At 54.9% G+C, this 16,408-nt stretch overlaps 1 protein-coding gene across 1 annotated transcript in view; it reads right to left on the minus strand.

Annotated features, from left to right (window-relative positions):
• Positions 1–1,389: 1,389 nt before the first annotated feature.
• Positions 1,390–16,408, minus strand: part of CHST11 (carbohydrate (chondroitin 4) sulfotransferase 11) — a 213,879-nt gene continuing 198,860 nt past the window's right edge. The window contains exon 3 of the mRNA XM_004675735.1: positions 1,390–2,552. Within this exon, the coding sequence (XP_004675792.1) occupies positions 1,698–2,552 (855 nt within the window). The 3' untranslated portion in view covers positions 1,390–1,697. The remainder of the gene's footprint in view (positions 2,553–16,408) is intronic.

The raw sequence follows: 16,408 nt of genomic DNA on the forward strand, positions 1-16,408 counted from the left end.
AATTACTCATTTTTTTGTTTGTTTAGGATAATCTTCACATCCCTTTGCTATATACTGCGTGAAAACAAAACAAAAAGCAAAACTTACACCCCATCCCACCCCGCCCCCTATTATTAGAACTATTATTATTATGGTTATTATATACAGTATCTGCTACCGAATCATTCACTAGCTGTGAGAGGAATGTGGCTCAAACTTCAACCAAGGTGTTGGAAATGAGAAGCATGGGCAGATGACATGCGTGAGGAACAGGAAGTGAATCTCCAGCCTTCTGAAGGAAAAGGGGCATGGGTTGAGACCACAGAAGGCTGTCCTTGCTGCTCACGCATGGAGGTTGTGAAGGGGTGCCAGTCTCCTAACCTTTGGAGGACTTGGGAGCAGGTATGCGTGTGCATTTGTGTATAAGCAGCCTGCTCTGATCTTCAGGGCGTAGACAGGGCAATCCACTGAAAGTCCCTGAATACAGAAGCCTGTCGTAGCTGTTTACTCTTTTACAGGGTTAGGAGTAGAAAAGAGCTCTTTACCTGGAGACCTGGGTGTGGGGCTAGAGATGACAGGAGGAGGCACTTGATGCAGCCTAAGTTCCCCTTCCCTCACCCAAGGCAGACATCACTAATCAATCACAGCACTCTTCCATAATGTCACTGGCAATTTGTTCTGGGGCTTAAAAGTTGGACCAGGCCCAGGATTGGAAACATTTTTATCGCTGCTCAGGTTAGGCAATGAGCTTGGACTACTCACCAAGTTAAGTGTTCTGCTCCAATCATGTGCTTTTCCAGTCTAGGCTATAGGCAAATATCTATTTGCAGGGGCCATGAACTAACTACTCATGAATAGTTCGAGCCTCGTGTGAAGTTCACAGATATCAGGGATTTGCTAACTGTGAAGCTGGGTAGTTCATGTCCATGTAAAGCTTCTTGAGGGCTGAAACTATTGGTTTTGTTCGCTGTTCTACCTGCAGGGCCTAGAGTCAGGCCTTGCACAGAGTAGCTGCTCAATAAATACTTGTAGCCGGAAAGCCACAGCCACTTCACTTTCATCACGACTGGCACTGCCAGTTTAAAATGACTGCAAAAAAGCCTATTCTATGAGACTGCTAATTCTGGTGAAAAAACAAAAAACAAACAAAAAAAAAAAGCTACCATCAGCTCTCTCCTTGGGTTAAAAAAAAAATCACATTTGACATTAAGGGAAATCAGTCTGAATTTAGTCCCTTGCAAAGGTGCCTCTTTCTATTTATTTCTAGCACAACTGCAAGAATGGTGGCATCAGGGAGGAGAATGTTCACACCCCAGATGAGCTTCAGCAAGCATAGAAGGAAACAGCTTTCTTCTGCAAAGACCCTAGAATCTTGCAGCCACCCAAAGAAGTCTATACAGACCATGTTTAAATAACTATAAATAATATTAATTAGCATTTATGGAATGCACAGTCCATAGAATTCACCAGCACACAAGGAAACCGCTGAGACAGTGTTGCAGTACTCACGTCTAAAATACAAGGACGCCCAACCTGCTCCCCTCGCGAAGACAGCTATCCTTCCCTGCTAGGATTTTAAATAATTCTCGCTATGCTGCTCGCAGCATCATCCCCCAAAGAAATATTAATTTACAAAATAACCCAATATCCATATAATTCTTTTGACAAATAAAAATCTTAAATTAAAAAGCACGATTCTGTCCCGCCCCCCCACCCCCTTATTCCAATTTCAGGTAGCTTGGCACTGAGTAATTGAACATTAAAAAATCGAGTTTGTAGACTTCGTACAGCTGCGTTTGGTGCTCTGAGCTGATGTTCTGGAAGAATTCTGTGGTCATTTCATCAGTAGTTCTCGTAGACTTGGCATAGGTGGGGAACTTCAGGTAGCTGCCCACGCCTGCCAGCTGCAGGACGTAATTAGAATCCTCCTCCAGCGTCTCGTACTTGCCCACCAGGTCGTAGTGGATGTGGCAAGGGTGGCACAGGGAGTAGACAGTCTGCCAGTGCTCGTTGAAGGGCTCCTCGCGCTGGGTGTGTGGGTCGATGAGATAGGCCACGAACTCCTCGAACTTGACGTCGTCACCTCTGCGCAGCGCCTCCTGCGTGGCGTTTTTGCGCTGGCGCTTGATGATCTTGGTGCCGTAGCGTTTGTGGAAGGAGGTGTTGTACTTCTGCGTGAACTTGTTGCGGTAGGCCGACACCAGCCTCTCGAAGGGCTCGCGGACGAACAGGAACTTCATGTAGCTTTTCAAGCGGTGGTTGATTTCGGGGATGCTGTACTGGTTCAGGGTCTTGAGGTTGGCCGACACGTGGGCCTCGTTGGCCGGGATCTCCATGGGGTCGCTGTACTTGCCCCGGCCGGTCAGCACCATCATGAGCCGCTTCCAGTTGGTGCACGCCACCTTGGGCACGTAGCAATAGATGAGCGCGTGGTCCTCGTCCACCACCAGGTGCTTCAGGTCGTTGGGGGTCAGCACCCGGCGCTTGCGGCTCAGGGCGCTGCTGGCGCGGCACGTGTCTGTGACCTGGTCCCGCCGCATCTGGTGCAGCACGGCCGTGTTGGAGAGGTCCAGCTGCAGGGGGCACAAGCGGAATAGGGTTAGCGCTTGCAGGCTAACTGCAGGCTAGCTGCCTGGGCCACCGCCAGCTGGCCCGGAGACGTCCATTTCTAAGGCCCCCTGTGCTGGCCCACCCACCGCTCTTGTTCTTCCTTCACCAGCCTTCGTGGTTGGCCAGGAATAGCCATCAACTCTCGAACTTATTACCCATCACCCTCGAGCCACCTGGCATTTCAGCCGAGATCCACACTAACTGTCCTCTACCTGCCCAGCCACCTGGGATTGTTAGTTGGTTGATTTCCCAGGACCAAGTCCTGCCACTGTGCCAGTTAGCAGGCTGCTGGGCACTAGAGAGAGCAACACCAGTCTACCGCCCTGGCGGCGCTTACAGAGAGATGGCAACGGGACTGGGGCCCCCCAGAGGCAGGAACTAGCCTGAGCTCATGTGGGTTTCCACCTCGGGTCTGCCTGCTGCCCGCTTTTCACTCCACCAGGTTCCATCTTTTTGACTGAAGTGGGAAGACGGCATGGAGGTGGCACACTGGGTCAATTTTAAAGCCGGGGGACCCCAATTCTCATCGACTGTTGCGTTTTATTTCCTTTGGAACTGCCTGAGTGTCCTCTGGAAACTGCTCTGCAGTCCATGACGTGGAGCACACTGGTAGAAGATATAAATGTGCATGTGAGCGGAAGGCTGACGGAGAGGAGAGGGCCAGGAGACCGAGGACGAGGCCTGAATGCCGGGTCTGCTCTTGGGTCCACCCTCACCTCGCAGAGCCTCAGCACTTCCTTGCAAAGTGGGAGCAGTCTCCCTACCGCGCTACCCAGCAGGGTGCTGGCAAAATGAAGCCGGGCTTAATATTTAGACAATAAGCTCAAATCTGGGTCAGAATTTGTAAACTACAGGAGGTGGTTAATATGCATGCTTTTATGAAAGAAAATGGGACTCCCCCCCAAAGGAGAGCAGGAATCTTAAAGGCAAATCTCAGCAGCAATATAATTTTGTTGTAGACCAACCCTAGGTCATGAAACTCAATCAGTGTTTACTGAATAGGAAAACGTTTGACTTTGGCGTCTTAGCTGTATTCACCACCTCACAAGCAGCATTAGTGCTGCTTAAAAACCAAACCCAAACCAGACTGCCCTAAAGGAAACAGGGACTCGGAGGGGAAGGGGCCATCAGTTGTGCCCACTTCAATGGCTATGAATGGTTTTGAAGGTAATAAATGATGCAATGAGCAGAGAAACACGGGGATCCCTCCTTTTTCCCTCTGGCTCTTTTGAGACAATTTGCTGCTCCCACAACAACCCCCCCCCCCCTTGAGTCTCCAGGGAGGCAGCGTGTCAGTTAATACTGCTTTCAGGACCAAGACTGCAAAGCCATGAAAAACGGAAATGATATCCCGGGCTCCTTTTCCGTCCAATTGCAGAGACAGAAAACAACTCAGGGGGCTTTGGAAGGTGACATCTAAGGTCCCTTCCACGGCATTTTAGGAGGCAAATGGGGGTGTAGCTGCCACAGTGGGCCACGTGCCATTTCCCTCTGAAGACCTGTGAGCCCGTAAGTGCAGATGCAGGTTCTCAAACTGACACACCCAGGCCCCTTCTCAGCGGGGGATATTTCACTGAGGCTCGAGCCATTTTTTTTTTCTTTTTAAAGTTATTTATGCATATAAGAACTGGGGTACAGGCCAGAGGGGCGGGGGGGGGGGGTGAGGAGATTCACCAGAGACAGAGTGGGGAGCAACACAGGCAGATGGACTGAAGTACACTGCTGAGGGGAGCAGACAGCAGGACAGGAGAGGTCTGCTGGGCCATGTGGGTCAGCTCCCTGGCTGGGGATCGAACTTGTGCTATTTTTAACTGTTTTAATGCATGTTTGACTTGAACTTTTTATTTTAAAATCACTTCAGCCTAGTGTTGACTTACTAAAATGTTCCTAAGATGGCACACATTTAAAGGTCTACAGCTCAGAGACCACAGAGTATGTTAACCTGGGGATGACATTGTTTCCCTGGATACCAAGCCCTGCCAGGCTGTGCCATGCGGCCTCTGGCAGGCTGGCCCTCTCTGCTGCAGGAGCTGTCTGCTTCCCACTGCTTCCTCCTTTTCCCTTACTGCAAAACCAGCACCCCAACCATCCTGTGGCTTTAACTCAGTACAAAGTCATCCCTTCCTCATTTTCTGCCTCCCCTGTTTCTTATTTAGCCCACGGCAATAAAAATGGGGCTACATGGTGCCATTGAGACCCTCAGTAAACACAGAAGACACTTCACAGGGCAGAAGTGCCTGAACTTTTCCAAAAGATTATAACCAAAATGAAAGTTCAAAATTAATACACGGCTTGCACAGAACTGCAGGCCCCGTGGGCGTCTGTGAACACCTGAGCCTTGCTTTAGGAAACCTGGATGAAGGTTTTGGACTTGCTAAAACACACCTTGCTGGCTTGAAACTCAAGGGGGCTTGAGCTTCCAGGGCAGGGCCTGAGAGCGTGCATTTCCAGTGAGCGCGCAGATGTGTGACTTGGTAGGTTTCAACAGCAAAACACCAGGCGGGTGGCTGAGGCGGAAATGTCTTTTCTCCAGGCCCAGCCCTGCAGGCAGGGTGGTCCCAGGGGGCTCACTTGTTTGCCCCTGGAGTCTCCACCTCTCTGTAAGGTCGCTGGTCATACGGGCTAGGACCAACCTAGCGTGATCGCACTACTGTGATCACCTTTTTAAGGCCCTACCTCCAAACACCATCACACACCAGGGCCGGGGTTGGGATTTCGGTGTATGGGCTGGGGGCAGCATGACTCAGCTATTAACACTGTACGATGTGGACGCTGCTGGCGTGGGGACCACCTTTGTGGACCCCAACATTGCATGGTGAGGGAGTGAGTAGGATGGTTCTGTACCTCTTTTGCCAATTCCTAGCGCTCTTTCCTCATGGAACACAAGCCCGATTTATCTTCTGCCGCCAGGAAGTCTTAGATTTCTCCTCCACCCTTGCCCCCCCATCTCCCTTTCATCTCCCCAAAGTATAAATTAGGTCCGGGGAGAGCTGGTTCTAGGAATGATGGGTGTGGCTAGGGGCTTGGACTGTGGCCTACGTTCTCATGTAGATGTCGATTTTTAATTTGGGCATTTAAAAAAGGCAACCATAATTAGTTTAAATCCCAAATTTAGGTACGGTATGAGTCTTTAAAACTCTATTATGTTTCATCTTAAAAGGAAGAAAAAAGCTGGCCTCCCTGCAAATCAAAGCATCTTCTGTGGTGGTTATGGTTTCCCTCGGACAGCGCACCCAGCTGCCAATCTCTGCCCCATTGTGGGCTGGGGGGTGGGCTGGGGGGTGGGGTGGGAACAGAATCTGCCATTAACGACATGGACCCAACTTCCATTTCTTTCTCCCCTTAAAAGTCCCAGGCAACCCCCTTCCCTAGCACCTCAGCTGTATGCCACCGACCTGGTAATCTTGGACTTGGGGGATCAAGAAGAGAACCCAGTGACCCTCCTTGCTGTGATTTTATCTTACACTTCCTTCTAGTACTGAAATTCCTAGACTCAGGGAAAGGGCCAGTTAGGAAGAATTGGCGCCATCATCCCCACAGCCAGGAGGCGCACTCTCGCCAGCTGCTGGCCATCGCACAGCACCTGTACCAGCCCCTGGCGCAGACAGGGCCCCTCTGTGTTCCCAGGTCCCGACAGGGAAACCTAGGGCAGGGAGGAGGGAAGTCATCTGTTCAAGATCCTGCAGCTAGGGGCTGGGGTTTGACCCCCTGCGAATCACTGTCTTCAGGGCTGCGAGTGCCACCCCGCTCACCGCCCCCCAGAGCTCTGGGGTCCTTGGGGGAGACCTTTGGCTTCAAGGCTCCAATGCCAGCAACTAAAACCCAGGCTGGACTCCGCAGGGACCTGAGTGTGATCCTGGGGAAGTTTCAGCTCCCGGGTCTTCAGATTCAAAATAAGGGGCTTCCCCTCAGCAGGTGCAGGGGTCCAAGGTGCAGAAAGCCGGGCCTCAGACCCCAGGGTGGTGCATCTCTGGGGGTTACGGAATATGTCAAAGCTTCTGTGCTTGGAAAAGTAGAGAAACATAGCAGCCTTTAAAGAAATACCCTGTCTGAATTTGCTGCAATCCTGAAGATGTGAGGAGAGCAACAAGCCCAGGCTAAGTGACATTAGCATTGCCAGGGAAATTGCTTTCTTCGGATTTGAACTTGTCACTAGGGAAACACTTGCTTGAGGCCAGACTGATTGCAGTTCCATATCTGTCTGAAACTCGGTGGAAGCTGCACTTGGAGGCCTGGAGGGTGGGTGGAAGCACTGGGTGGCCCAGGCCTGGGCCCGGACTCTGGAGCAGCTCCTGCAGCCTGACCACAGAGAGCGAATCTGAACTTCATTTTAACCTGGAGCTTCGAGGGCAAACACAGGTGAGCAGTAGCTTGTCAGGGGCCCTCTTTCCATACAGGGCTTCAAACTGGTGGCCTGAGGCTGAATCACAAATTCAAATGCCCCCGTGTCAGCAAGGGGGCCCCTGAAGGTGGGCGAGGCTGGGTCTGGCTGGTGTCGCCATGCAGGAAAGGGAGCCCGGTCTTCGAAGGCAGTGCAGCTTTTTCAGGGAGCAACCCACATTTTACGTGTCATCTCCGCTTTCTTCAAGGTTAGCTAGAAACATGTTTGCACCGGTGTAGGCCAACCCGTCACTCACTGGCGGGTTAGCTTGTGGGCTACCAGCGGGCACCTTCTCCCTGACTAGTAAGGAGGTCCCCTTTTGGAGAGGGTGTTCTGGGCCCCCATGTCTTCCATCCCAGGTCTTCCCCTGCTCGGTTAATGGCACCAGTGGGCAACTGTGGGGGTGGAACAGGCCAGACCCCGGGCGTGCAGACAGCACTCCCAGGAACACTCGCAGAGTGTGTGTGTGTGGGGGGAGTTACGAGAACCCACTGGGCCCTCCCCAGGCCCGCTGCCCTCTGCTCCGGGTGCTCAGCACCTTCTCACACTCATCCCAACGATGCCTCTCCCTTCTGGACGGCGGCTCAGAGAGGACAGGTGGTTCCCACTGTTCTGTTCTCTCTACCCCGGTGCCTGGACACAAACGCTCTGAATGGTGAACCAGCTGCCGCGGGTCTCAGCCAGCCTTTGCTGCACTGTCAGCTCCTCGGGTGAGGCCAGAGGGCAGGAGGGACTCACAGAGCGGGTGCTGTCACCAGGGCGGCCCTGGGAGGGCCGGGCCGGGGTGCCCGCTGCCAGGGGGGCCTTTCAGCTTGGCCAGGTGCAGCTGGAAGGCCTCTTTTCCCTCTCCGATCAGCTGTCTGGGCTTCCGGAGGCCTGGGCAGGGTGCAGGAATAGGCCTGGGGCGGCTGCCAACGGGCCCGGGCTCCCGATGAATGGTGGCCCAGAACAGGGACAATGGCAGGGAAGGGACCAGGCTGGATCTCCGGGGAATCAGAAGTCAGGGCGGATAGCAGCTGCCCTGCCTACGATGCGGGGTGCTTGACATCCCTGCTGGCGAGCGGGAGCAGCGAGGGTGGGTGTCCCCACTGTGCAGCCTAGGCCCACGCATGTCTTCTGGTCGAGGCCTTTGGGGTCAGAACGTTTTTGACTCTTCCCCGCCTCCCTTCCTCCCACTTCTCCATTTCCTCTCCCCTCTCTCCTTCCTTGAGCCAATTTGCTTCTGGTTCTGGTTCTTCCCCTGCTTCTCTTTCTAGACGGAGCAGAACGTTGACCCCTTCCAGGCCTCTGCAAAATGAGGACAATACCCTGTCTGCTGTCAGGATGGCTTTGAGGAGTCCCAGAGCCCACAGGAAGGCATTGAGCCCTGAGGCGCACCCAACCTCATTCTGGGGGTGCAACCACCAGAGGGTGCTGAGCACAGCCAGCGCATACACATCCCCTTCCTCTGCTGACTGCACTGTTCATCATCGTGGAGGGTCACAGCCGGCGTTTAGCGAGACCCGGAGTCCTGCACACCCAGCTGCGGGAGTGACTCAGCGGATCTGGTCTCCTTGGGGACCTGCTGAGCTGCCCTGGGGTGGTCCCACCTCCCCCCACTTTGGTGAGTGCTGCTTGGGCCTGGCTTGCACCCAGGGAGCTCTGCAGCCTGCAACACATCTGTCATCTGTGCAAACGCCTCGCTCGCGGCGCTCCCATACCTCACTGTCGCAGGAGACAGAGGAAGCAATTGGGGGCAACTTGAGTTGGCAGCTGTTACGTAAATTGGAGGTCTAAAGAGCAATTTTCTAGCTATATAGAGATTAGCTATTAATATGTAGTAACAGACTGCACAGCAGCCTGGAGCCTCAGAGCCGGTGAACTGCGGGGGGTGACACACCCCTGAAGGCGGATTTCTTTCTGGAGCAAATCGGCGTTTCCTGTTCTATTGTTTCCAAGGTACATGTGAGCCACTCTTAGGCTTTCCTCTTGTAGCCTCTTGTGTGCTCCCCGGTGGGGGGAAGGCTGGAGCCGTGCTGCAGCAGGAACCCCAAGTCCCCGTCCTGCTCTGGCCAGGAGCAGCCTTGACTTCCTCCCCCACCACAATCGCCTACAAACCTGGCCCCAGAGCAGTCATCTCAGACACTGTCACCAGCTCCGTGTCTGGGCTGGTTCCATCCAGGTCACAGTTCTGTCATCACCGCAGGTGGGGTCTCTGGGCTGTTTGCACAGGTTCCAGGAATCAGAGCCAGGTTGCAGGACACCTACTCTAAGAGCCTGGAGCCTTCCTCCCCTCCAGTCATTTCCCCATCTGGGGACCCTGCTGAACAGCAGCCGCTGGCTCCAGGGTGGGGGGGTGTTCAGATGAGCTGCACCCGCCTGCCCAGGCACCTCCCACCTCTTAAAGGTGTGCTGAGGATGAGGCAGCCAAGGGGAAGATCACCCAGAAAGGGTGTTTCCTGGAGAGATCAGGACAGGCAGGCCCTCTGCCCCTGGAGGACGGAGGCTCCATAGCTGTCTCTGCCCTGCGAGTGCCCCAAGAGACAGGAACAGGCTGCTGAAGCTATACAACCAGTCCCCTGGGCCTCACAGAAAGGAAGCTTCGCAGACATAATTATACTGGTGGATCACAGAGGAGTGCTGGGATCTTTTTTTAGCCCCTAAGTGGCATCTCTTATTCAAGCAAGGAACAGAAGTTCAGAGCAGCAAATGGGGTCAGGGCCTGGGGCTTGGTTTCATGAATGAATCTACTTCCCGGGATGTAGGCCCAAGGCCCTTCAGCTCTCAGGCACAGCTCATCAGAGGCCCCCAGGGCTCACCTTTCACTTCTGCCAGGCTGCAGATTCTCCAGACAGGTGGGGTGCAGGATCCCTGCTGTGGGGCTGCACCCTCTTTTTTTTTTTTTTTTAAACCAAAAGACAAAGGCTAGACGCTCAGGAAGCTGTCTCCTGCAAGCCCCTGCAGAAGGCACTGGGTGGGAGGGTCAGAGCCAGGTCTGGAGAGCCTGGATCAGCTGCCATTCCTTCCCAGGTGACCAGAGAGAGGAAGGGCTAGAAGAGAGGCATCACAAGGCTGACTCACACAGGGAGTCGGGGGCAGAAGGGGAGAGCACAGCCACTGACCCAGCTATAGAAACCAAGATCCCGACGTGCCAAGGCCTGAGTTACAAAGCATAAGATCCAGCAGATCTAGCAGGTGGCGGAGTGGCATCTTTCACCGAAAGGTGAAAGATAAGGACCTCTGTGAGGTCTCCTGTCCCTCAGATTCTCTCCAAAGTCAACAAATGCAGGCTCCGCAGCAGTGAGCCCTCCCACAGAGAAGCTGCCTCTATGGGGCAATGGTCCCTTTTCACCTACTCCTGTCCCTCTGCAGGGCCGCAGCCTCCTGCCTGCCCATGACCTGTACCCGCCGGGATTCCCTCCACTGACCTCCCTCAGGGGAGGCCGCTCTCCTCGAGGCCACCTGCTTGCACCCACGCAGGCCTCTCTCAGCAAACCTGTTCCTTTGGGGCGCCCTTTCTGCCCGCGCAACCCCTTTCCCCTAGTAAACCTGCTCCCCTTTCCCCTAATAAACCTGCTCCCCTTTCCCCTAATAAACCTGCTCTTTGAACATAACTGACGTCTCTGGCTCGTGGAGAAACTTACCAGAACTCGCCGCATGTTGCTGAAAGGGGAGATCTGGGTGAACCCTCCCAGAGTGGACCCTGCACTCCGAACCCACTGACTCCCCAAAATGACATCAGCCGGACCAGAGAAAGCCACGCACTCACCTGCTGCCTCAAAAGGGAGAAACAGAAGCATTTGCTGAGGTGCGTTTCGTGAGCTGTGCTGTGGCCAGTGAGGGGACAGGAAGACCCCCAGGCTGGGGCGTCCCCCCAGCTCTTGCCTGGGACAGACAGGGCCGAAAGACAAACCAGTATATGGGGGTCCTCGCCTCCAGTTCTTGGGGAGCTCTTCATCCCTAAACGCAGACCTGGTGGCCAGAGCCAGCACAGCAGAGAGGCACTGGGTGGGGGTGGGGGTGGGGGCAAGAACAGAGAGGAGGAATCACAAGATGGACACGCACAGGGAGCTGGGCAGAGGGATTAGCATAACCATTGACACAGCCACAGAAATCAAGACCCTCAGGCACCAATGCCTGGAGTACAGAGCAGAAAATCCAAGCAGGTAGCAGGCTGCTTGTGGGTGGGGGCGGGGCAGGGCGTGTCTAGCCCCCAGACCCAAAGGTCTGACATGGAGATGGAGCCCACATGGGGTCTCCTGCTCCTTTCAGATTCTATCCAAAATCAACAAACCCAGGCTCACAGGGCATGCGCCCCTCCCAAGGAGAAGCTGCCTCTGTCAGGGCAGTCTCTGCACCAGCACCGGGCAGCCGCTCCTCTGCCCACCTGTGCCCACGCAGGTGCTTCTTCCCACTGTGCTCTCCTCTGCGGGCAGCAGCCTCCTGCCTGCCAGGACTTCTCTGAACTGACCTCCGTCAGGGGAGGCGGCTCTCCTCAGGCTACCTGCCTGCGACTTGCAGGCCTCTCTCAGCAAGCCCGTCCCTTCTGGGGCAGCTCTTCCTGCCCGCTGGTGTCTATGCAAGTGTCCTTTCCTGGCCCTATTTTTTTTTTAAAGATTTATTTATTTATTCCTACAGAACTGGGGTACAGGCCAGAGATGCGGAGGGTGAGAGGAGTCACCAGAGACAGAGCGGGGAGCAGAACAGGCAGATCGACGAAGTACACTGCTGAGGGGAGCAGCGGGCGGGTCAGGAGAGGTCTGCCGCGCCATGTGGTCACCTCCGGGGCAGGCGGGAATCGAACTCATGCGGAAGCAGCTTTAGATTCTCAGTGCTGTGCTTTAACCCGCTGCACCACCAGGGAGGGCCCCCTGTCCCTTTTTTAATAAACTCAGTCTTTAAATATAACTGCGTCTCTGTCTTATGGAGAATCTTGCTGTGCGCCACTGAAAGGGGAGCTCTGGGGAAACCTTTCCCAGAGTGGACCCCAGGACCCTGAACCCCAAAAAGACATCAGAGTCACCAGAGGACAACTCACACCCGCTCTTGCCGCCTGACTGTGTGGTCTGTGCCTAGGTGTCTCCAACACAGTCACGGTGAGGCCTGTAAGGTGAAGCCAGAAACTCAAGCAACTTTCCAAGCTTGTGGGTCTCTGTTCTGGGACCAGCAGAACCATCCCCGCATCACTGCCGGGGGCCTGGGACTCGCGGGCCGCTGAGCCAGCTTTCGGGCTAGAGGACCCTCCAAAGCAGGGGCACATGGGGTCCTCGGATCACCCTCCACTGTCCCTGGGCTGTTTGTGCCTGGAGTGAGGTCCCCTGTAAGGGACTGTGGTGCCCCCCTGTGCCACATGGGGCGATGCCCACCCAGTATGGGATGGAGGGGAGGGCACTGGTGCCCACAGTGCACCAGGCACTCCGCTGGGTCGTGGCAGCCACCACCTCGGGTAATCCGAGATGCACTACCCCCACTTTACAGATGGGTAAACCGAGGCTCAGAGAGCTTACACTCGCATCTCAAGAGCTGCACCTTGGGAGTGCTGGGCCCGGGTTGACCCTGGCAGTTCAGTTCCAGAGCACAAGTCTTTAGCCTGAAGTCAGTGAACCCTCTTGCCCCCCAAACTGCCCGGCAGATGATACATCTTTTCAACCTCAGTCATTTCCGCTGGGAATAGCCAGGCGCACACAGCCCCCTCCTCGACCCAGACCTCCCTCACCACGACAGGCACTGGATGATTGCTGGACCCAATGCTTGGGACGCAAACTCTGATTAACCCCCTTCCTACCCTGGTAGGGAGTCTTAGAAAAATTCATGTAGCAAGCTCTTAGGCAGCATATACCACAAACATCCCTCATAAAGGTGCTAAGGGAAACCCAGTGCTTCGTCTTTTTTTCTCAAAGTTGCTCAACTCTGTCAGCCACCGGGAGTGGCCTTTGCCTTCCAGTCCCTGAAGCCATATTTGGTTGTTACCAAACCCAGGGCCCTCCCTGGTGGCGCAGCGGGTTAAAGCGCAGCACCGTGAAGCCCCCTGCAGCCGCCTCAGAGCGAGTTCAGAGCGAGTTCGCTCCCTTAACAGGGAGCTGACCCACATGGCGGAGCAGACCTCTCCTGTCTCCTCTCAGCAGTGCATTCTAGTTGACCTGCCTGTTCTGCTCCCCACTCTGTCTCTGGTGAATCCTCCCAACCCCTGCACCTCTGACCTATACCCCAGCTCGTGTATGCATAAAGAAACAAATCTTTAAAAAGACCCCCACGAGAAAGCCTTGCTCCTGGGTTTCCCAAGGTGGCCATTTCCAGCACATCTGCTGCTCTGCTGGGGAAAGGGACGGGACCCGCAGGCCCTTCTCTTCCATGGGCACTGACCAGCTTCTGAGGCGCCTGCTCAGGACATGGCCAACCCCCGGCTGTCTCCACAGGCTGCCAAGAGGCCCCTGCTGTGGGGCCCAGCCCCTGCCACCCTGCTTCTCTGGGCTCTGCTACAGCTCAGCCAGGCTGGGTGCGCTTCCAAAAGGCCCAGGGCCCAGAGGGGTGGGCGTTTTCTCTGAATGTTGTAAGACTTTCTAAGCAGAAACATCTGGAAATACGGCACTAAGCTGGGTGCCTCGGGGGAAGCTGCCCTTCAGCCAAGCTGGGCATTTCCTGCAAGCCTGTGGGTCACTGGCTTCTTCCCAGCATCCTCCTCGGCAAAATGGTCAGTCTATGCCTCTCTCCCTTTCACTTCCTTTCCTCCCTGCTCTCCCCATCCTTCCTCCCCTCCTCTGAACATGGCCACTCATTGACCTCAGGAGGTTTGAAACTCCGATCCCTTCTGCATGGAATGTTCTGACCCAGGCCTTTCAGCGACACTGGGATGGCCATTTTGTAGGGAGGAGGAGGGGAAAGTTGGGGTTCATGGAAGAGGCAGAAAGCAGAGTCTCACCTTCCATTGATCATCACCCCACAATATCCCATAGGAGTCTCAAAACCAGAACACCTGAAAGTGCGTTAGCACCTGCCCGTGTTCCCCCACTCTGGCAACAGCACCGCTGTCCAGGACAGCCAGACCCCGGATTCCTACTCCCCGATCCTGGGCACTTCCCGCCACTGGGCACAACCACATGCTGGGGGTGGCAGCCTGGACCCCCCCCCAGCCACAGTCCCCGCACTGAACCCACACAGGGTTCAGGCTCCTGAGTCTGGCACACAGGAGCTGGGAGCCGGCCATGTGCCAGCAGCCGGCCCACACCGTGCAACCCCCGTGGGCATGGGCTCCTCTGGTTTCTCCAGAAGCCCCTCCGCTTCCTGCTATCTGTGTGGGCTTCTAGAATGCCGCTATCCCAGGATGACGCCACCCCCAGGCCAGATCAGTCAGGGACCCTGCTTAGTTGGCTTCCCTCTCTTACAGCTCAGACCCACAGCGTCATCATTTATTAGCAGCACAACCAGAACAGCGTGATTCTGGGGGTGGGGTGGGGAGGGGAGAGGTCGATGAAGTTTTGCAGAGGGCTGTCATTTTTATGATGGAAATAGATTATCTGAGCATCTGTTATGCCTAAGACATAGCAGGAGCCCTTGGTGTATAAGATCACAGGCCTGTAAGGTAGTTTCTCCACCCCCCTCACACACGAGACCCTTACCCCGCTCCCTCCCTCTTCACCCCAGAGCCTCACTGCATGATGACTGCCTGCTCCTCTTTGCAAGTACTGGACTGTCAGAAAAGTCATGATGCATTTTTGCTTGAAAAAAACATAGAAAAAAATGTCATGGCTTTTTCGACAACCCAGTATTTTTTTAGGTGACCCTTCCCTCGGCTATGCAAGCCTCCTGTGTGTCTTTATCACTCTGGCTTCTCTTATGTCACTTAACTCCCTCCAACTCCTCCCATCCAGTTCCTTGTAAATGGCGCATTTGGTCCTTAGGTTTCAGCCTTCCGCAGCACGGAGAGCCCACGTCTTCTCCCTCTGGCTCTCTGTGGGCATGAGGCTGCGTCCTGGCCATTCTAAGGCTCTTCCCTATGGAAAGAACCACTTGCTAATGATGAGGAAGGAGCGCGGGGAGGCATCACCAGACTGAGTCACACAAGGGGACAGTGCAGCATGACACAGCCATGGAATTAAGGTCCTCGGGCACCAAAGCCAGGATGCCTGGTGCCCAGGTGAAGACAAGGACATGGAGATGAAGCTCACTAGGGAATCTCCAGTCCTCTCAGATTCTACTCAAAGCCAGCAAACCTAGGCTCACAGAGTGAGCCCCTCCCAGAGAGAAGCTGCCTCTGTCAGGGCAGTATCTGCACTCACCAGCGCCGGGCAGCCGCTCCTCTGCCCACCTGTGACTATGCAGGTGTTTCCACCTGCTCTCTCCCTCCGCAGGGCAGCAGCCTCCTGCCTGCCCCTGACCATGCAGGGACCTCTCTGCACTGACCTCCCTCAGGGGAGGCCGCTCTCCTAAGGCCGCCCGCCCGCAGCCACGCAGGCCTCTCTCCGCAAGCCTGTCCCTTCAGGACAGCTCTTCCTGCCCACATGCACCTATACAAGTGTCTTTCCTTCTCCTGTCTCTTTCTAATAAACGTCCTCTTTAAATATAACTGAGTCTCTGTCTCGTGAAGAATCTCGCCATGGGCCGCTGAAAGGGGAGCTCTGGTGAAACCTTTCCCAGAGTGAACCCCAGACCCTGAACTCAAAAGACATCACTAGCAAGTGCTCGTTCCAGCCTTGCCTGGTGCTTGCACAATGCACAGTCACTTCACTGTGGGGTGAACGGTAGAAGGAAACGAAGGCCTTCACCCTGCCGGGGACGAGTGGACTGCTGAAATCCACACCATCCTCCACCAGCATCCGTGTTCAGGGCAGGGTAGGAGAAGCAGTGCGTGGTGCTCAGACTCACATCCTCAATTCAACCCTGCCCCGGGATCGCAGCCTGACCTTGGACAAGTCGACCTCCCTGAGCCTGCTTCTGCGTCCGTAGATGGGCCTGGGGTTAGAAGGAACAAGGGCACGCAGCCCGTAACCCACCAGGCTGGGCTTGCTGGCCCTTCAGAAGGGACCTTGCTGCTGGTCAGAGAAACCAGTATTGGAACTTGAGAACAACCACTTTCTTGCTCAGGGGGTTGGGGCTGGATTTTCAAGGAGTTACAACATCCCTCAACCACTTTGAAATAGATTTTGAAACACATAACAGAAAGGCAGGCCCTCCCTGGTGGCGCAGCGGGTTAAAGCACAGCAGCACTGAGAAGCTAAAGCCACTTCTGCATGAGTTTGATCCCCACCTGCCCCGGAGGTGACCCACATAGCTCGGCAGACCTTTCCAGACCCGCCCGCTGCTCCCCTCAGCAGCGTACTTTGTCAGTCGGCCTGTTCTGCTCCCCACTCTGTCTCTGGTGAATCCTCTCACCGCCCCTGCACCTCTGTTCTGTACCCCAGCTCTGTATGCATAAATAAATCTTAAAAAAATAAACACACATAAAACAGGAAGGCAAGTCCA

This window comes from Condylura cristata, unplaced genomic scaffold, assembly GCF_000260355.1.
Source record: "Condylura cristata isolate star-nosed mole 26May11 unplaced genomic scaffold, ConCri1.0 scaffold00004, whole genome shotgun sequence".
In the NCBI taxonomy this organism is placed as follows: domain Eukaryota; kingdom Metazoa; phylum Chordata; class Mammalia; order Eulipotyphla; family Talpidae; genus Condylura; species Condylura cristata.